Raw genomic sequence first — 22061 nt, forward strand, 5'->3', positions numbered from 1 at the left:
CAGAACAGTACACTACACATTTTCGACTCCTTCTGGCCTTTGGTTTCCCTTCATCATCACTATTTCATTATAGTGTAGAATATTCTTTACAGTAATATTTATATGATTTTCTCTATTAAATATTCAAAAAGAACTTGGATTTCATAGTAAGGACTCTGGAATTCATGTTTCATGCCCTAAATACACAACAATTTTACTCTTTTCTTATTTAAGCCCTCAGTTTCTTCAACATAAATTTCTTCCTTTCCTTTGAAAACCCTCGTCAGCATTCAGAAAGCATCCATATTGCCCATCGTTAAAGAATATTTCCTTGATTCCATATTCTTCTCCAGCAGTACTTTTTTGTCCTCTGCTCTTCCTCACAGGAAAGTACCTATGAAGAGTGAGCTAAAAGTGTTCTCTCTCCATTCTAGTCCCCTATCTTCCCTTTACCCACTCTATTAAGGCTTTTATTCCCATCATTCAAAAGGTATTTCCCAAAGTCACTAACAAATTCCCCCTTTTCAAATTGTATAGCAATTATCTGACTTCAGATTCTATGAAACTGTGGCATGGTTGGCCACACTCCTATGTTAGAAATTATCTTTTTTATGTTTCTGTGATAACTCACTCACCTATTTTTGTCCTTCCTCCTAGGCCAGTCCATTTAAGTGTCCTGTATTGAGTCCTCCCTTAAACTAGTATTTTGTCTCTTCATAGCACTTATTTTATCTGAAATTACTTTATCTATATGAATTATTTATCCATGTCAACTTTCACTGATGATTTAGCAGAATGCATATAAATATTTCTGTGCAATTTGTTTATATCCTTGGATGACAGCGCTGTAGAGCCTGCCATTCAGTATCCCTTCCTATAATCATTCATAAAATTACTAGATCTAGGTAAAGTCTCAAAATGACATTGAATCTAAATTTCCAAGAGTTAGCTCAGAAACTGTGAAGTGACTGAATTTACTTTATTTGCAAGCTAATGATTTAGGCTGCCACTGTTTTATGTACTCATACTGACAGAAGATACAATCTCCCTGGGTCAGAGACACAGGCTATTTATTTACTCACAGTACAAATAGCAGCCAGGGTAATATCTTAGCTCTGCTTCCCTATATCCCAATCCCCACAGGGTAACTCAAATAAAAACAGTATGTTACCTATCCATGTGATTCCAAATTTTAGGAGAGTTTGAGCTTTTAATAGCTGCTAACACATATGCTCATTCTCCTTAGAGAGTAAGAGAGATTACTCACTAAGCACATTTCCTTTGGGGGGGAGGAGAAGTGTATCTCTTGCTTTACTACCTTGACATTTAAGCACAAGTATCCAGGATGGGGAAGGAGAGATGTGTATGACTCCAAATCTTTTCAGAAGTGTCTAACTTTGCAGAAAAGCTATCTCAATCTTCTAAGGCATGTTTACTGTTCAAGTGTGTCCTTTTGCTTCAAAGAGCAGGACCATGCAGAAAATTGAAAACATTCAAGGTGAATTGTCTCCCAACAGATTCACTCCTGATTGCCAAATGTTTCAAGTCCTTTGTGAATTTTTCCATGCAAATACAACTCCATCAGCCTGATTCCTCTAGCACTGACTTAGTATGAAATTCATTGTTTGTTTCTGTAGCACTTAAAGCTAATATCAGTAGGAATCTGGATATCAGAATGAGGTCAACTTTCTGTGGTGACCTCAGCTATGACACCTAGGGTTATGGATCTAGCCAACTGAAGAAATTTCATAAACCATTAATGTCAGGGGTCTTTTTCCTTAAGTCTCTATGTTGACTCTGCCACCCATTTTAATGCATTTTTCCAGGTATTAGCACAGATTCTGCCTTAGCCTGCCAGAAGAAAGTCTATAGGAATTCTGCCATCCCTGGAAACCCTTGCCAGCGAGATAAAGCTAACCCGAGTGCCTTCTGGTGCCGAGATAGTGTTATTGATCACCTCAGGTAAAGTTACAGACACCCTTTATACCTCTCTAATTGAATAACTAGCATGTTAGTACAACCACCCACGTAATATGCCTAAATAATGTGTTAGTTATTTGTCTGGGAAAGTCATCTGAGTAACTGAAGTAAATCTCATTTTGGAGAGAGCTCTGCAGTCATCTGAGTGATATATAAGCTACCAGTGGAGTTTCTTTAAACACTCTTATAATCAGCTCTAAGATGTAAGTCATGTTTTTGAAAGGAAAGCAAGATAATAACAGGCCTCTAAACAATAAGTATGATCCAGAGGGCACAGATGTTGTTTCTAGCAACAATTATTTCATATGGTTGGGACCCCTTTGTGGGACAGATAACAATAAGGGATATAGTTTGACAGTACCTCCAATGTGGCACCTTATGGGGTCTTTTCTGAGGCTTCCTAGCTAGTTGGTAAACCTAGGGTTCCCAATCAAGTCTGAGTAATTGAGTCTAATTCTTGTTTGGGGAGGAACTGTCTGAGGGAAGTCAGTCCACTTGGTCCTGTTTGTCTACACTATCAGTGAGGTGGCATTCTTCATCTTTATGAAATCAATATGAGGAAACATCTAGAGGTTTTATACTTAGGACTTGCAGAAGCTGGAGTCATCCACTTGTGGTCTCATGGTCAGAGTGGACTTGAGGGAGGTAGCTGACTCAGCAGTCAGTTAAACTCATGACAGTTGGAGAAAGTTGCACTAAGGCATTTTACTTGGATGAAGACTCCAAGGCCAGGTTTGAAATATAATGAACATTAATGCTACCTCCTGACAACATACGCAATTACACACACACTCCCTCCCAGGGTCTAAGGCATTCTATTCCCTCCCAGGTTTGTGTTCTCTCTTGGTTTGTGTGCTGTCTCCACCTGTATAAAACCTGAGTACTCTATTCCAGGAGGTAAAACTTCATCTTTTATCAATCCTCTCTACTCTCACCAAGACCATGTATATGGAAGAGTGAGGTGCAAGAGGGAAACAAAAAGAACATCTCTATACCTAAAACCTAACCAGAATGAAGTTGGAATCCATGAGGACCCCTTTTATCCAGGACTGCATCCAGAGGCTGTGCCACCCATTGGGGATGGTTGAAGTTAAAAAAACAAGAGAACTATGCTCAGGAATGGCAGGGGAGGAATCCTCAAATTGCAGTGCTCATCCTTGTAACTCCCTTAATCCTTCAGATTTTTGTCTTAGTCATTGTTCTTAAAGAAGCTTAGATGAGATAATCCCCTTTGGGAAACACCTGCATTTAATAGCAAATCTGACTTAACGTGCATGTCCCTGGAAAAAGTAAGGGAGATAGAGTCAGATTATTAGCCCATTATTGACAAGCTTTTTCCATAAAATACAAATGGTCTTCAAAGCTGAACATATAGCAAGGAGTTTTTTGAGGGGCCACAATGGTATGGCCAGAATTAGCTGATCAGTATTTTGCAGAAGTCAAAAGTCAATACCGGTGAAGCACCACAATAGTCTCACCATGGGGGTAAGGGACTGATGTAGTCAGTCTGTCAGAGTGAGCAGGGACTGTACTCTGTATGATGTGGATTCCCTCACCAAAGGTTAAACAGATCCTTTTTTGTCATGAGTCACAAGATTGGCGTGCAATTTATTTTTTGCATCAGAAATGGAGTCATTTCCTATGTGCTCAGTCTATGATGGTGAATGTGTATTACCCTGTCCAGTATAGTGATGAATTCATATGGCGATTATGGCAATTTGGATATTTCTGGTTTGATACCATTTAGTCTCATCAGAGAACGAGCCCGGCCATGGGCATCTAGATTAACAACCTGGATAATTTGACCAGCAAACATAATCTGTTAACACAGTTCTTGGTCTTAGATAAGAAGTCATGAGTCTTTAATCTGCAATAGTATAAAATTTTTAGTTCTCCCGACTGAGTGCAGAAATCATGTCCAATTTCATTTTTGCACAGCTGCTGGTGTTCAGAGCGAACAGCCACAGCAGACATCATCAGTTTTCCGCTTAGCTGAACCATCTATAAACCAGGCCTAGGCTTTCAGGAGAGACTGTGAATCTGGGACACCAAAAAAGTCAGTGGCTCTAATTTGATTTAGGCAGAACAGTGGGAAATCATGTTTTCCTCCATAAGGATAGTTGTCACTTTTTCATTTAAAGTCACTAGACTGCTGGGGCCAGGCTGGTTGTATTCTTCAATAGACTACATTCATTTGACAAGGGAGACTCTTAAAGCTCATCCTACTGTGTCATTCATACAATGTAAGTTGGCCAACCTCCAAAACAGGCCTATCAAGTTGAAAAATCCCCAAAACTCTGTAAGTCAGGCGTTCAGTTTCAATAAGAACTCAGTGGGAAACTTAAGTTTCTTTTCAAAAGTGGTGTATCTAGTAGCCATGCCAAAACCCCAAGTCCAAAATCCCAAACAGTTGCCTTTGGGTAGATACTGCCTCCCTTTCCAGGGCTTTAATAGGAACATACTCATTATCTTCAGGGTCTTAGTCTGTCTCCAATTACCAAAGAGTTCAATGTAGTGAGAAACATTCACACTAAACCCTGACTCACTCACTGGGGAAAATGGCAGGGGAATTTGTCTCCATAATGTACTTCTCTGCTTGCTGTTCTCCCCAGTCAGGATGGTGATCCCCTCTGGCAGTTATAAGATTGGAAGTACAGCATATAACATACACATCAATTCTTAAATACATCCAGGTGTAGAAACAGTAAAAACATGAAATAGAGCAAAGGACTCCACCTACAGTCATCCAATAGTCATTGTAGCTATTTTTTTTTTTTTTTAAACTGTACATGTCTAGAGTCTGGTTACTCAGCTGTACTCTCCCCAGATTCGAAGAAGTATCTGAACTGGACTCTTTCTTCTTTCATTATATCCCTTTACATGTTACTGTGGCTTAAGTCTATATTCCTTGGTACTTTCAGTCACTCCTGGGCCCAGAATCCCTTCCCCCAGCAGGACCTTTTATAGCATGCAACAGGACTATAAATGTGTGAGATTCTCCCGTCCGTGAAGTTCCCGCAGTATATCCAAATGGTTTGTAGGACCTTAGGTCCTCCTTGAGGATAAGAAGATCTTGATTCCACCCCTAATCTTAAAGCAGCTAAGGTCATCATAGAGAAAGGACAAGAAATCTGGGGTTCTCTCAGAAAGTTTCTCGATGCCAGTCAGCAAAACACGTTTACTTTCAGGTCTGCCTGAAACTCCTGAATGTTTTCTCCTCCTACCTTGAGGAGAGAGAAAAAAATGAAGGCACCATATGGACTGCTTATGACCAAGATGACCTTATTTCCTTCAGCTTGACTAAACTTTAGGCAGCCTCCTAAAGGGAGGCTCCTGACCTCCCTTTTCTTAGGGCATTTACTTTTGAAAAGTTGAAATTGCAAAATTTATCTCTGCACTTTTGAAATGTAGATAAATGTAGATAAATCTCTCAGCATCTTACCAGAACACTTGAGATATAATTATCAAGGAATTTAGTGCCCGTATCTCCCAGTGTCTATGGGATTGCAATAAATGCTAACTGGCAAACACGAAAGGCCTGATCACATTGACCAACTTCCAACTTAATGACCTCCAGTAATTTTCCATTAGCTCACCCACAGCTTAAAAACCCTTCTGCCTTTTGCTTCAGTACAGTTTAATTTCTATCCCCTATTGCAGTGGTCTGAATAGACTCTCTTACCTGTTTAACTTTGTAGAGTGCAATTTTTGTTTGACATTTATTTCAAACGTACCTCTCAGTACTATTTGTAATCACTTCCCCGAAGTCATTCTCAGTAACAAGCAACGAAGTGGAGGACTACATATTGTCTAATGCACCATACAGATTTGGTCAACAAGTCACTGATTCCCGTGGACTTCCTGATTCAATGGATCCACAGATCCATTTTGTACTTCACCAGATGGGTATATTACTGATAATACTCCATAGTTTTCACTAGGTTGAAAAGTCTGAAACTGTGAAGAATCTGAGATTATGCTGCTGCATGCTAGCTGGCAAATTAGCCTGACACCATTTATGTACATACATTGACAGATAGCGGCACAAACTATTTTATTTCTCATAGGAAAAACACTTGCTAGAACAGCATCTTAGCACCCAAATTCCCACAGAATAACACAAATATAGACTGGATGTTTCCTGTGTATGCTGTGGAATTACATCACAAAAGAGGAACTGCAAAATTTAAGAGACCCAGCTTTTTTATAGATTGCTGGCATATCTGCCTTTCCTGTGAGAAAGAAGAAGGGAGGGATGCAGGGACGGAAGAAGAGGGGAGAGAGGGAGAGAAAGAAACAGATTACTACTTAAGTATATCTCTTCTTCCAAGTGAGAGATGGAAAATATTTCTTAGTTTATTAATCTAGAAAGCAAGAAAGGAGGCAGGGTGTCTCCATCCAGAGAAGGAAGGAGAGGGCTTTAGATATTCAAATCTCTCTGGAGTTCTTTGTCTTTTAGAAAATCTATCTCTACAAAGTGGGAGAGTGGCATGGACATATATACACTACCAAATGTAAAATCGATAACTAGTGAAAAGCAGCCGCATAGCACAGGGAGATCAGCTTGGTGCTTTCTGACCACCTAGAGGGGTGGGATAGGGAGGGTGGGAGGGAGGGAGATGCAAGAGGGAAGAGATATGGGGATGTATGTATATGTATAGCTGATTCACTTTGTTATACAGCAGAAACTAACACACCATTGTAAAGCAATTATACTCTATTAACGATGTTAAAGAAAAAAAAAGATCCCCTGTGCCGCAACACAAACCTGACACAGCCAAAAAAGAAATTAAAAAAAAAAAAAAAAAGAAAAGACAATCTATCTCTAGTTTCCAATGTGTGTTGGCTGTTCAAACATGACCTTTGTTCTGAAGCAAAGTGAAACTATCCAGTAAGGTTGGTCACCCAATACCAAGATAATGTTAAATTTTACTTTTATTCTTCAAGATGTGTACTCATCACTCATCAAAAGTTATTGACTTAGACAGAGATCAGTAGAATATTGTCTTTGCATTTAAATATCCAGATCATTGATGCGTTCATTAATACATTATGGCATAGGTCTATCATGTCTAAGCATGTGGGTAAACTCTGGGGAGGGTACTAAACCAATTATTTGCCAATCTTATTTAAAATGTCATTCAAAAACATATGTATCAAATGTATAAATACGATTAAACTGTATTGAACGAAGTAGAGAATAGAAGATACCTGAGGCCCATTTAATAGAGATCGCTTTTGAGATATACCATTAAGGTTAGAAAGGATCAGCATTCACAGACTGTGTAATGAGGAAATATTTTTTAAAAACAAAATTGACGTACTATAGATGATGCTGTTTGAATGGCAGGTTGATATAACAAAAAAATGTGTGACCAAGTTATGGTAATTTAAAACACACATATTTACTAATGGTATAAAATTAATTTTATATTACTAATGACTTTTTACATTTGATTATATTAATGAAATCTATTAAGAATTACATTTTATAGGCTTAAATAACTTTTGCAGTTATTAAACTTGCTACTGTTTTTAACAGTTCTCATTTAGAAACTACTGAGAAATCTTTAGAAAATAATTTCAATTCAAATTATTCAAATTGCAGCCAGAGGTCTTATTTTCTTTTTTACTGTATTCAAAGGCTATCTTTGAACCTCATTCCTTCTGAATATATTTTTCAAAATATTTGACCCTTCTTCCCTGTTCTCTGTCTCCTTCTTTTTGCTTCAGAGTCTATTTATACTGTATCTACTTGCCTGGAACATTTGCTATGGCTTTTGCATATTTTTTATCACTGCCAAAGGTTTGAGTTTTATTTCCTCATTGTCCGTTGTCAAGATCTCTGGGTCAGCATGGGAAGGATAGTACCCAATTCCAGATTCTCCATTTTCTCAGAAATGGAGATCAGACACCTTTCTGCCTTTTTCAAACTTACTCTTTCACAAAGCACACACTTTTATAATAATGTATTCTTATTTCTTTCTCCCATTTAAACTCTTTGATGGCATGGTCCTTATCCTTATGCATCTTTGAATGCCTACTTTAGTGAGTATATAGAGGGAGCTCAACATGCATATGTTGGATTGTAGTGTTTAAATGAACTAGAAATTAGATAAATTTATGTTAAGTAATAAATATAGAAACACATAGAATTATAAGTGTATGAAAAAATGAAATAGAGACCCCAAATAAAATTTCAGACCCATCATATTCTATACACTAAACAATTAGCCAAGAGCAAATAATCCTTGCAGAGCAATTTGTTATTTATTGGTTGATTTCAATGGCAATCTTCCAAATGAATGGTCTTTCTCTAGGCATGATGTCTGTGATAAGACCTTTTACACTGTATATAAAACCTGCAAACTTCTATGTATGCTGATGCATCAAGTGTACACACAATTCAGGCAAATGATCAAAATGTGCTTCAATCTATGAAATAATTAATATTAATTATTATTAAAATCCAATATTTGAATTAATTTAAACAGGGAATCCCATTGTGCAGGATAAACATAGTATTACAGATTCCATAGGGCATTATATATTGCAACTCTGTAAATTATCTGTCTCAACCTTTACTCTGAGCTCCTCATAATATTTAGTTAGTTAAGAGCCTGCATTTTGATCTGATATGACTTTTTAAAAACTTGTGATGGACTCTACATTGCTGGACATCCATAGCAGAAACTGCTCATTTTGCAGATGAATTATGAAATTTCTGCCCTGATGTGAAAGACTTTTGTAGTTTGAAACAGGCATCGATCTTGTTTTTCATGCCATTTACCACATTACAGGTAGCCTTGCTCAAGTGCAAATGAGGCTGCTCCTTAACTACTTAACCATGTAAAATGAAAACTTCAGGGTGATTGCTGGGCTTCAAGATAAGCTAGCCAATAACCTACAGACCAGGCATCTACTGTCATCTCCCAAATATCATCCCTCCAGCTATTGACTGTTTGAAAATCACATTTAACTCAAATATTCTGGTTGACATTATTATAAATATGAACACATAGTAAAGGCAAATTATTATGTGTCACATACAGCTAAAAGAAAAAAGGATGAAAAACAAAGGCAAAGCAAAGCATCCGTAGTTTAACTTTAGAGAGATGAAAATTATTTATTTACATAGCAAAGTGTTTAAAAATTTATATATATATATATAGATCTGTGTTATATTTATGCAAATGTAGATATTTAGCAAAGAATTGAGAAAAATAATTAAAACATATTTAATTTTCCCAGTCATCTAGATTTTGTTTTTCATTGAACACAATGGAGAGTACCACTGATACTTTGAGAATGAAATTGATCTAAGTAATATTTTTAATAAAGTGAATTGTCTTAGACATTCCAATTAATATATAAATTAACTAGGGTCCAAACTAAGTTTTGGTATAACCATTTTCTAATGTTTTCTTATTTAAAAAAATTCCATTTCTTCCTAAGCATTTAAAATTTAGAAACAGATTATTTTCACTGTTCTAACTTGTCATTTTAGATCATTAAACATATACTACTGATACCTAGATTTTCTGTTTAGTAGTGTAGCTTATTCTTCAACAGAACACTTCAAAGACTAGGAAAAAAAATCACGTACTGAAACCACCTGTCTGAATTATAAATGCAAATGTATGTTACAAGATAATGGGGCTAATGTAATAGAGCAGAGTGAACAAAGTACTATATCTAGAAAAATCTATTATGAATTGTATATGAATTGTAAAAACAATACTACAAATACAATTCCATTGTATGGAATACAGTTCAATTTAATTAGTAGAAAATACACCATAAAAAGTGGAATTGCAAATATCACTACAGGAATTAATATACTGGCAATGAAAAACTAATTTCTAGACAGCCAAAAGTTTGAGGCTTTGAAGGGATTTTTTTTTCCATTATAAGTATACACAGCCTACATTTAAGAAAATGGAATGACTTTTAAAAAATGTGTATACAATATAAAAATACGGCAAATACAATTCACTTGTTAAAATTTTTGGAGAAAAAAAATCTCATATGGTCTTGTAGGTTACATGATATTAGATATGAACTTTTACTTATAGGAATATGTCAATGCCTTCTTATATTTATCTTTTAATTCTTTATATTTAATTTGCATGATTATATAGTATATAAAATCTCCAATTCCTTGATATATAGTTTGAAACCTTGTTTCAAAAACATGTTGCTGGAGGAGCTGTGAGAGCTGACTATTTAGTGCCTCTTGATTTATGAATCTAGACAATTTCAGTGGGGCTTCCGAGCATTATTTTGTTAGGTCTCATTCAACTGCCTTTTCTCCAATGCAATTTCAGAAATACTCAATTTGGATGTAAAGATGTTCCTAATGAAATTATTCATTTTGCTTGGTTATCATTTACATTCAATTGCTATTCAGTTATTCAATATTATGATAGGTTAAGATAAAATTGTTAAGTGAATATAGCATTTAATCTGATTTTTAAATAATAATGCATCATAATTTAGTATATAATAATTTTATGAAGTACCCCAAAATAAGGAATGATAGTATTTGAGTTGACTATGAATGTTACAAGGATATTATTATTCAAAATTAATCCTACCTAGACCTTTTAACTGATTTTGAAATAAGCTACTTTAATTTTCTAGGAAGTAGTTATCTATCAATATAATTTATGATATAGTAGGTACTCTAATAAGAGTCCTCTAATAAGAGTACAGACACCAAAGGCTTTTGAATCTTTTTAACACCTGAATTCAGTCAAATAACTGATTTTTTTTCTGATTCATGATAAGAAAGAATATTGTAGATAAATTTGAGAATTTCAATAATAGTTGTGCATAATACAGCTATATTAAAAATAACATCTCAGAGATCATAAAAAGATCTCTGCTAAATATAATATTAAACATTATTTACATAATGAAGTGTAAATATGAACCACAACAATGCATCAATACTATTTTGGTATGTATTCCATTTTTGTTTCTTTTTCTCTTGGTCTGAACAACTGATCAACAGAAACTGTACTTGGCTTTTTGGACGTATTCAATCTGCCAGAACTTTTATCTGTACAATACACCTATATTTGTTGTTGTTCCTTGGCTCCTGTTCTCATCTAGTGATGTTTTCCAAGGAGCCTTTAAAGTTTTGGCCTATTTTGTAGCATGAGGCATTCATTTTCAATAGTACCTTCATGTCACAAATGGAAGGAAGCACAGTTGCACAATGTAAAAATCAGTATTTCCTCAGATCCCACTTCCAGATCCTATCATTATGTCATATTTGGTTTCTGCCTCTAAGAAAGCATAGCATTTTCATTTTCAACTCAGCTGCTCATTTCTCAATTTTTATATTCCAGCTCAGCCAACCATCTTGTGACCCTGTCTGCTGTTGAGAGCTGGATTATACTGCCAAAGAATTTATTTCAGTGAGTTTGAAACTTTACTCTTATCTGACCTGCTGATTTCAGTTAAACATGAAAATCTGATGCCAAATGAAAAGATGCCAGTATTTAAGAATTCACTTGTAACTCTATTGTTATTGACACAGATTTTTCACTATGTAGTTTTTTGTGTAGAAGTTGAAAGAAACATCAAAAGCATTTATGTATCATAGAACCTGTAGACTTTTGATTCGGACCTGGTAGGAATGTGAACTCAGTGAAAAATAAAACTAAAATATATAACTTGCACTTTCAAAAAAAGTCGTATGTGAGGCAAAGTAAACCTTAAATCATGTAGCTGTTAGTAATCATTATTAAGAATAAAAATATATTTATATAATAGATTTTAAAAGATATGGGAGAATTTAGTTCTCATAACTGGCCATTTTCACTTTTGTTTTAGTTCATATATTTCTCAACTTCTGCTGGTCAACAATACAATTCTGAAATTGGCTTAATTACAATATTTCCACTATACTTATTTCAGACAAATTAAGCTAGGATATAGTTAAGAAAGTGCCATCACCCAACGTTCATCAAATGAAACTATTTTACAAATTCCCAACTTTCCCCTTAAGATCAAAACCAGAACATCGTCATTTGTGTATTCTAATCACTATGCTGTGTCTTATTTTAACAATTCTATCTATAATTCTTAGAGCTGAAGATTTACTGAGTAATCATACTGGTTGCATCACTCAAGGTATTCATATTCTAGGGACTAGGAGTTAATTTTCTCTCCATGGATTACATAGAATTTATCTCCACAGTTTAGTTTGTAAGTACTTTAAAAGGAGAGGATTTTTTAAAACATTTTTTTCTTTTCTCCTCAGTCGACAAAACATCTTATTCTACATTCATAATTTTAAAAACAATGGTAGGTACTACTTAGATATATAGATGTTTCTCAATAGGGAGCGTCTATGCTACATTTTCCAGAAAGAAGAGGAATTCTAATTTTACTTACACAAAGCAAAAAATGATAATGACACATAATTTGTCCATCTGCAATCATGGTTTCTGATCATTTCCTCATGATACTGAGAATGTTCCAAAAGTGTTTTCTGTACTGTACAAAAATTTACTGATTCAATATATTTTTGAATATTCACTAAGTATCACTGACTGATAATAAAAACAGTCACAGTCTGCTCCCTACCCTCAAGCAACTAATGATGTAGTAGTAGATGGGCAAGTGCAAAAGCACATTTCTATCCTTATTATATAAATGTGGATGTGCAATTGTTGTGCATGAATGAGGGAACGTATAAGCCCAGCAAAACTGGCTGTGGAAGGGGAATTTTATAAAACTTAATAGAGAGGTTGATCTTTTAGTTGTATGTTGATGAATAATGAAAGGTGTGTTCATAATGAATGGCCGCTTATAAGAGAACGTGTTAGGCACTCTTGGCAGAATTGTTACTGATTTGAACCTGGAGAAATGAGCAAGATTCAAATTATGGAGACATATATGCTATGCTAAGTAAGACGTTTGAAATGTTGCCTATAATGAAGTGAACCACTGACCAATTTTAAGTAGACTGTATCTTAAGTTTTTAAAAGATGTGTGCAATGGCAGATGAAAGGTGGATATGTGGATGTAAAGTTCTCTATGAGACAGGGATAGTTGTTAAAAAACTAGAATACCATTGCTAGAGTCCAGGACATAATGGTGATGGCGACATGTAGTTCTTTGGCTTGGGCCCCCAGGCCAATGGTGATTTTCACTGAGGTAATGTATCTTTGGCATGAATAAGTATGCAGGAAAAGGTAACGAGTTTGAGGTAAATGTGAGATACCTGTGAAGAGCCAATGATTAATTCTGATGTATGGATGTTGAATTTAGGGGTGAAGAAAGAGCTTGATAAAGTAGCATTTGAATTGACTGAACCTGATATATATAAAAAACATTGACTGAACCTGGTATATATATATATATATATATATATATATATATATATATATATATATATATATATTTAAGATAAAATTAAAAATAAAATGAGAAGAAAAATCTGTGAGATACAAAAATCTAGGTTATAATCAAAGGATGAAACCTCTCAAAAGTAAGTAAGTAAGAATGTTAAGGAAAATAAAGGAAGCTAGATCAAAAACTAGGAGAAAAATCTCATGGAAGTTAAAGAAGGTTTGAAGAAAACCATAGTCACTAATTTGAAATTTTGCAGAGAATGTGATTAATGTGACCATTGAACATATTAATTATTCTTCACAGGAGGCTGTTAATAACTTTTATGTCTGTGATTCTGGTGTACTGGGAAGCTAAACTCTAGAGCAATTGAAGAACTAATTGTGGGTAAGTAATTAAAAATACAAGGTAGACTATCCCATCAGTTTACTTGTTTGTCAGTGGAGGCTAAGAGTATTAGCTAAGTGGAAATATAGTGTAAGGAAAGAATATTTTTGTGATAAAAATATCTGAACATGCTTTAAGGATGTAGTGAAAAGTCATTTGAAATAACAAGCTCTGCATTAGATAAAAAATAGATAATGGGAAATGTGTGAATTTTGGATGAGAATATTGATGACAGGTGCAACCGCACAGTGGTAGGTATTACTCCCTTTGCCTTAAACATAAAGAAAAATGCCTTTTTCTGAGATTGTGGGAAGGCGTTAGAATGGATAGTGATATTATGTGTGTAGGAGGACAATGATGAAGGAATTCATCACTAACTTCCTCCTAATTCACTGGCAAATATCACTATCTGATAAGGGTAAGATAATAGGGTAAAATAAAAATACTTGAGAGTAGTGGTCAAAATTTTAAAGAGTTACTGTGGAAAACTGGATAGGGAGTTGACTAGGACCATGTGAAATATTTCCTGTATGAATCTGGAGACTCAGCTGTGTATATGGATCTTGATTTCTTTTTATAAGGAACTATTGTTACAGTTGTGTGGTTTTCTCCTGCAGCTCTCAGCAGAGATGAGTGCTGGAGCAGAGGCAGCATGTGATCAGTGCTTTTGTGGACAGGAGAGGGGAAAAGATAATGGAATAATAATGTTGCCAATGACTTTAAATGAGTAGTTGCAAAGATGTGTTATGTCATCTGCTCTGGATAGGTAAGAAAAAAGTCATGGTATACAAAGGTGATTGTAGATCGATACTAGGAGTAGACAAAAGCTTAGAAATTATTATTTATAATAATAATAGAATTATTAAAAATGAAAATGATAAAATAATTGAGAGCAAGATGTGTATGTGGTTCAAGGCAAATATTATGATGTTGGACTTTATAATTTTGAAGCTGGTATACCTTCAGCTATAGCCAAGGTTCAAAATGAGGTATTGGAATTGAGTAGTAGAATTAGAGTAGAAATTAAGAACATTGGAAGATAAATTTAGTAAAAGTACCAATCATAATTTTTATATTTTACTTTATAATTAGCATAACTTTTGAAGTTGCCTTGGTTGATGGTGATGGTAGAAGTTTAGATATTATGAAACACATGCAAAGTTTTCAATAAAATATGGAAAATACACAGACAGATGTTAGATGGTAATAGCTCCATGTCAAAAACAAACGAAAAACACACAGCAGAGGAGTAATTAGAAAATCAAAGAAGTCATTACATCAGATTGGCTTGGCTTTAAGACTTACCTCTACCACTTGCTGACTATAAAATCTTGGAGAAATGATAATCTTCCCTGCATCAAAAATGTATTTTAATCCATCTGCAAATTCAAGCAAATTTCTATACAAACAAAACGTATTTTTTTAACTAGAGGTCATAAAAAGATAATGACAAAGACAAAGAAACTCTCAAATCATAAAATCAGTTTCTAATATACATTTTTCATATGGTAGCATGCATACATATATGCAAAATCTGGGAAGAAGAATATCCTTCCCTAACAAATTACATGCAGTGACATTCACATTTATAGAATGACTAATAAGAAAATTGTACAACTAAAACCTTTTGCTCATTTTCATTCTTGTTAGGACATTTTAGACTTAAAACTTGTCATCCTATTATTCCAAGGTAAGCAGTTTATTCACTGCCTCAAATTTTAAACAAAAAGTTGAAGAGGTTTTCTATTTCTAATTGTGAAACAGTTTTTTGGAATAAGACTAACATCTCTACTGAAAATGAATCCATAAAAAGTAGAAGGAAAAAAAGAGTATAGGGCTTCCCTGGTGGCGCAGTGGTTGAGAGTCTGCCTGCTGATGCAGGGGACACAGGTTCGTGCCCTGGTCCAGGAAGATCCCACATGCCGCGGAGCGGCTAGGCCCCTGAGCCATGGCCGCTGAGCCTGCGCGTGCGGAGCCTGTGCTCCGTGGCGGAAGAGGCCACAACAGTGAGAGGCCCCCGTACTGCAAAAAAAAAAAAAAAAAAAAAGAATATAAAAGCAGAAATCAAGAGGAAAAATAATAGTAATTGCCCATTAGAAAAAATAATCAAAAGCACAAGTTTGTTGATTAACCTGATTCATCATATGTAAACAACAGTTGCAATTCAGTACATTAAAAAGTTGAAAAATTAAATGTGCATCTAACTTGATGCAGAACAAATCTTTGATAAAATTCAACATCTAATAATAATAATATTTCCACAAAATAATATTATAGAACAGAGCTCCCCTAAACTGATAAAGAATATCTACAAAAAAATTTAGCAAACATCACAGTTAATTTGAAACATTGCAAGATTTGCCCTTGTTGTTGGGCATAATTAAATGACAATAATCACCTCTTTTGTTCATCAGTAGTCTGACTATCCTAGTGAGTACAATAATAAGTGAAAAATGGTAAATCTTGGAAATGAAAAAACACAAATGTTATTAATTTACAGACTACATGCTCATGAATTTAGAATATCAAAATGATCTAGAAAATAAACTGTTATTACAAATATGTTAATATAGGAATTTTACTGGATATGAGGAAATATAAAAAGGAACTTTCTACATATACACACCAGATTATTAGAATGTATAAGCACACACATTTTGGAGATGATGTGTCAGGAGGATTATCTACGTCTTCTAAGATAGAGTATGGTTTCACATTACTTAAATGACTAATAAATCCCTAGAATTCTCTTCTTCCTAAGGAAACATTTGCTCTAATTTGTATTTACCTTGCTTGTTTAACTATAAAGGACTTTACCCAAACAGCATTTTCCTGTTGTGACCTTTTATGACAATGTGTTATTAGCAGCATAGACAAGAACAGGGAGAATTTCTGCTGATCACAAATCTTACCAGGGACACTAAAAAAAAAAAAAAAAAAAGACAAGCTGCCTTAAACTACAAATGACTTTTTCTGTCCCATACCTTAACATTCTCTGAGAGGCAGATCAGCATAATTAATAAGGGCCAGTGAATAACACTCACAGCTGGCATTTTTATATGCAGTTGTGAATAAGTGAAGGACTATAATCATGATATTCTTTCTACTTGCTTTTTTGTGTGTTGATATTCAATTATAGTGATGTTTTAAAAGTTAAATGAAGAATAAACTAAAAGATAAAAGCTCAAAAAGGGTCTTTGAGAGAAGAAATCTTTTCTGAGTTTAAATTCTGATTCTGCTTTTTTTGTGTGATCTCACGTAAGTCTCACTTTTTAATCTGTAAAATGGAGAAAGGATAATAATAACCAGTGCACTGGGTCATTGGCTGAATTTTAATGTTTGTAGAAAGTACCTTGTGCAGTAACTTGTGTATAAAGTGGGCTCAAAAGGAAAAGACAGTCACTGTAGTGTTGTAGTAATAGTAGTAGAAGTGGTAGTCATTATTATAAAGACCCTTGACTTCCATATATCATTGCATGTCAATGAGGATTGAAATTCCTCTCTGACTCAAAAGATGATTCAGTAAATTCAGTAGAGAGAGAGAGGGAGAGAGGGAGAGAAAGAAAGAAAAGAAAAGAAAAGAAAAGTAAAGAAAAGAAAAAAAGAAATATGCTCTTGGTTTCATTTTGCTAGAGCATTTGTGTTTCATTATTTTATTTGCATATTTTAGTTTATTTTGTCTTATATTTTTACTAGTTGTTTTGGTACAATAAAGCATAAACCAAATGACAGTGAACCCATAAAATAAAAAAGCATCTCACTTTACTGTGGATTTAATTTGTTTAAAAAATTGCTTATTCTTCCCCCCAAAACTATAGCTTTCAGTTTTCTTATTTAAGATTAAAGATTTAAAAAGATGTGATCTTCAAGATCTGTTCTGTTTCTAAAATTATGTCTGTGTGTGAATAGACAATATTTAAGTAAACTCTGACAATTGTTAGAGATTAAAAGTAAAGTTTAAAAAGAATATAGAAAGAAAGGCAGAGAGGAACCCAGGATAAAAAATAACTATAAGGGTTACTTCTGTTAAACAGTTTTGTGATAGTATGAGCTGCTATTCAAAGTAGTACTAGCAGTCCTAGCCAGAGCAATTTGACAAGAAAAAGAAATAAAAGCTTCCAGATCAGAAAGAAAGAAGTAAAATGACCTCTCTTTGCAGATTACATGATCATATATGCAGAAAACCCTAAAAACAACAACAACAAAAACTAAATGTTAGAAATCAGTGAACTCAGTAAGGTTGCAGGATACAAAATCAGTGTCATTTCTATACATTAAAAATGAACTATCCAAAGATGAGATTAAGAAAACCATCTTATTTACAATAGCATCAACCATCATAAAATATTAGGAGCAAACAACCAAAGAGAAAGACTTGTATACTGAAATTATAATACATTGATGAAGGAAATTAAAGAACACACAGATAAATGGAAGGACATTCTATGTTCATGAATTAGAAGAATAATATTGTTAAAATATCCATACTACTCAAAGTAATCTACAGATTCAATACAATCTCTATCAAAATCTCAATGGCATTCTTTACAGAAATAGAAAAACTAATCCTAAAGTTTATATAGAACCACCAAAGACCCTGAATAATTAAAGCAACCTTGAGCAAGAGGAAAGCAGGAGACATCTAACTTCCTGATTTCAAAATATACCACAAATGTAAAGTAATCAAAACAGTATAATACTGGCATAAATACAAACATATAGATGAATGGAACCAAATAGGCAACCCAGAAGGAAATCCACACATTTATAGTCAGCTAGTCTTTGACAAGGGTGCCAAAGACACACAGTGGAGAATGTATCAATGGATAGCATTGGGAAAGCTGGATATCCACATGCAGAAGAATTATATTGGACCTTATCTCACTTCATATTTAAAAATCAACACAAAATGGATTAAAGACTTAAACATAAGACCTGAAAACATAAAATAACCAGAAGGAAACAAAAGAAAAAGCTTATTGACATTGGTCTTGGCAATGATTTTGGGGATATGAAACTAAAAGTAAAGGCTATAAAAGCAAAAATGGATAAGTGGAACTATATCAAACTACAGAGCTTCTGCATAACAAAGGAAATAATCAACAGAGTGAAAAGGCAATGGGAGAAAATATTTGCAAACCATGTATCTTATAAGGGGTTAATAGCCAAAATATACAAGGAACTCGTCATACAACTGAAAAGCAAAAGTCAATTAACCTGATAAAAAATGGACAAGGACCTGATTAGACATTTCTTAAAAGACGTATATACAAGTGGCCAAAAGGTATATGAAAACATTCTCAACAAAACTAATCACAATGAAAATGAAAATCAAAACCATGATGAGATATTAATTCCCAACTATTAGAATGGCTGTTATCAAGAAGACAAAAATAACAAGTGTTAACCAGGATGTGGAGTAAAGGAAAACCAACACTGTTGGTGGTTTGGATAGCATCCTTTTCAAAAATAACTTCAATCCATTTCTCTTTTCTGAGTAAATAGGCTAATGACAACTTTGCCTTACATGTAATGACAGGAATGAAATGGTATATCAATGCTCTGCTCTATTTGAAATGCTACAGCAAATTGGGGGAGGGGAAATAAATATAACCCACATATAGTTGTTGTTCTTGTTGTTGTTTTTCCATTGGCTTTTGGTTTTGGTTTTGCACCTACATAAAATCTTCACACTATTGTCTCTAGAGAAGCAAAGCACTACAATTATATTATACCATCCACTTAAAGGTATCTAAGTAGTAGGCCAATGTAAATGCAGATTTTTTGAGTACTTACTAAAGTTGCTATCTTTTTCATAAACAAAAAGACACTAAGGAGAGAAACATATTTTGTTCAATATTACAATTTATCCTTTAACAACATGCGTTTGAACTGTGTGGGTCCACTTATACTCAAATCTTTTGCAATAAATGCATACTACAGTACTACACAATCTGAGGTTGGTTGAACGTATGGTTGCAGAACCATGGATATGAGGAGCTAACTGTAAAGTTACACACAGATTTTCAGCTGTGAAGAGCTTGGACACCCCTAACCCCTGTATTACTCAAGGGTCAACTGTATATCAAACAATTTGAGTTTGACATTGTTCAAATAAAGATGACTCATTGGGGCTTGACTTCTCATGCTTTGCTTGGAGCCCTGAGACTACATTTGTGACTAGCCTGAGCAAGACTGCTGGAAGACTAGACATCACATAGAGGAGAACCAAGGCAGTCCTGCTAAAAGTCAGGTAACTACCAAATGAGACCATCCTATGTCTTATAGCCACTTTCCCATCTTCCACTCGACAACAGACACAAGAGAGGGCCCTATATTAGCTGACCTAGCCCATACTAGAAGGCTGCCCATTAACTTGTTGGCCAAATAAGGATTATGTTGTTTAAAATTGTTTGATTGCACAGCAAAAAGTAAGTGATAAATTCACTAATAGAAATTAGGTGAAAAAATAAGATCTTATGAAGAAGACTGCAGTAAAATAATCTACAAATAAGAAATTCATAATTTGCAAAGTGGTACCTCTGCTCAAGGGTTTAGAAAACTGAAGTGATCTGACATCAGAAAAAAACAAAGTCTACCTAGTGATGTAGAAAATGTCCAAACAATAGTGGTGTGCCTGATTGTACCATTAAGTTGATTGTCATATAGGTCCTGGTATTCTAGAGCATTTTGTCTGATCAGATAGATGAGTTGACTCTGTCTCAATGAAACAGAAATGATGAATTTAATGTTCTTGTGCCACATAAATTCATTATATTATGTGACCAGAGAGTTTAACTTTGTCAAGCTAGCTGTCTGTGAATTTCAAATTTTTGTCACTAGAGGAATCATGAGGGATTGTACAAAGAATTATTTGCAGTCTACCATGGCATAAAAATTAGTTCAGAATACTTTTCTTTACTAAATATTCACATTTGTTCCAACTTTATTGAGATGTAATTGACATAGAACATTGTGTAAATTTAAGATGCACAGTGTTGATTTGATGCACATATATATTTCAATATTAACACCTTCCATCATGTTACAGAATTACTATTTATTTTTTGTGGTAAGAACATTCACATTTTAAGTATATCTCAGAGTAATTATACTTGTACAGTGAATTAACTGTAATATACCTTATCCTCTTTTAGCTACTCTTTATTTAGTCCATTGTTTTAAAAAAATCATTTTATCCCTACCTTAAACTATTAATTATGATTTAAGAACCAAAAAAAAATCACAAGATTATTAAAATGCAGTTGATTTTTTAAACTAATCTTATTTAATTTCATGCTTCCTCCACAGTTGTCTAATTGTTCTTTAATGATCTTAGAATTTTTGTCTCAATAAGCTTGCTAGGAGAAAACTCTATATTTGTATAAACCTTTGTATGAGCTGGGAGAGGAAACTCCTATATCCAATTTACCATGTTAGAAAGACCCATTTCTTTCTTTCTTTTTTTTTTTTCTTTTTCCTTGTTCTATCACAAAATAAGTTAGGTGAAAATAAAATATTTGTCGACACTTACATGCAATTAATGATTTTTTTGTCCTATACTTTAATTAAATTCTATTTAAGTCCATTCTTTAGGCAATAAAACCATGTAGAGATTCTTACTTTTTTTCAAATTTATTTCTCATAAAACAGACTCAATATTATTTGTTTCCCGTTAAAATAAGAGAAACAGTGACCCTACTTGCAAATTTACTCATAGACTAATTTGCCCTTCCATATTTTGTGGGATTGAAATTATGACCACTTTCAAAGCCACAGATATATGGATCCCATACTTTTGTTTTTTTCTTATATGGGTAGTGAAATATTATGGGTTATGAGAATTAACGCTCAAATAAAAGCTCAAATAGTTTAAAATACTATTCTAAAGTTGAAAATTAAGTTCCACTTGATTTCATTTTTATCATCTGAGTTTTATAATGTAATTACATGTATTTTTTTGTTTATTTACACTCAGTCAAATAATATTTATAAAATGGAAATCACTTGAAGCTTGTACTTCTTTGAAATTCAATTTATTGTATTGATTTTTAACAAAAAAAATGTGCAAGTAGAATGGCCATAGGGAAACATGGTTTTAATAATAATAAGAACTGTAATAATTAATATTATTGTGTGCAGGTACTGTGCTATTTTCCATGAATTAATTACTTTAACTTACTTTAATTGAGAATAATTCCAAGTTTTTCTCATGAGGAAACTGAGGCAAATATGTTTACATAGAGTAAGGACTATAGATTATACTGGAGTTCAAGTAATCTAATTCCAGCTATTTTTTTCTTTGTCATTATTTTCTGATTACCATGTACTAAACAACTACAAACTTG

General features: G+C 33.9%; 1 protein-coding gene across 1 annotated transcript in view; it reads left to right on the forward strand.

Annotated features, from left to right (window-relative positions):
* Nucleotides 1–22061, forward strand: part of LOC307191693 (uncharacterized protein) — a 509460-nt gene that overhangs the window by 205285 nt on the left and 282114 nt on the right. Inside the window, exons 3-5 of the mRNA XM_079931879.1 lie at nucleotides 1806–1941; nucleotides 11316–11384; nucleotides 13633–13713. Of these exons, the coding sequence (XP_079788005.1) occupies nucleotides 1806–1941; nucleotides 11316–11384; nucleotides 13633–13690 (263 nt within the window). The 3' untranslated portion in view covers nucleotides 13691–13713. The remainder of the gene's footprint in view (nucleotides 1–1805; nucleotides 1942–11315; nucleotides 11385–13632; nucleotides 13714–22061) is intronic.

This window comes from Stenella coeruleoalba, assembly GCF_951394435.1.
Source record: "Stenella coeruleoalba genome assembly, chromosome: 9".
In the NCBI taxonomy this organism is placed as follows: Eukaryota; Metazoa; Chordata; class Mammalia; order Artiodactyla; family Delphinidae; genus Stenella; species Stenella coeruleoalba.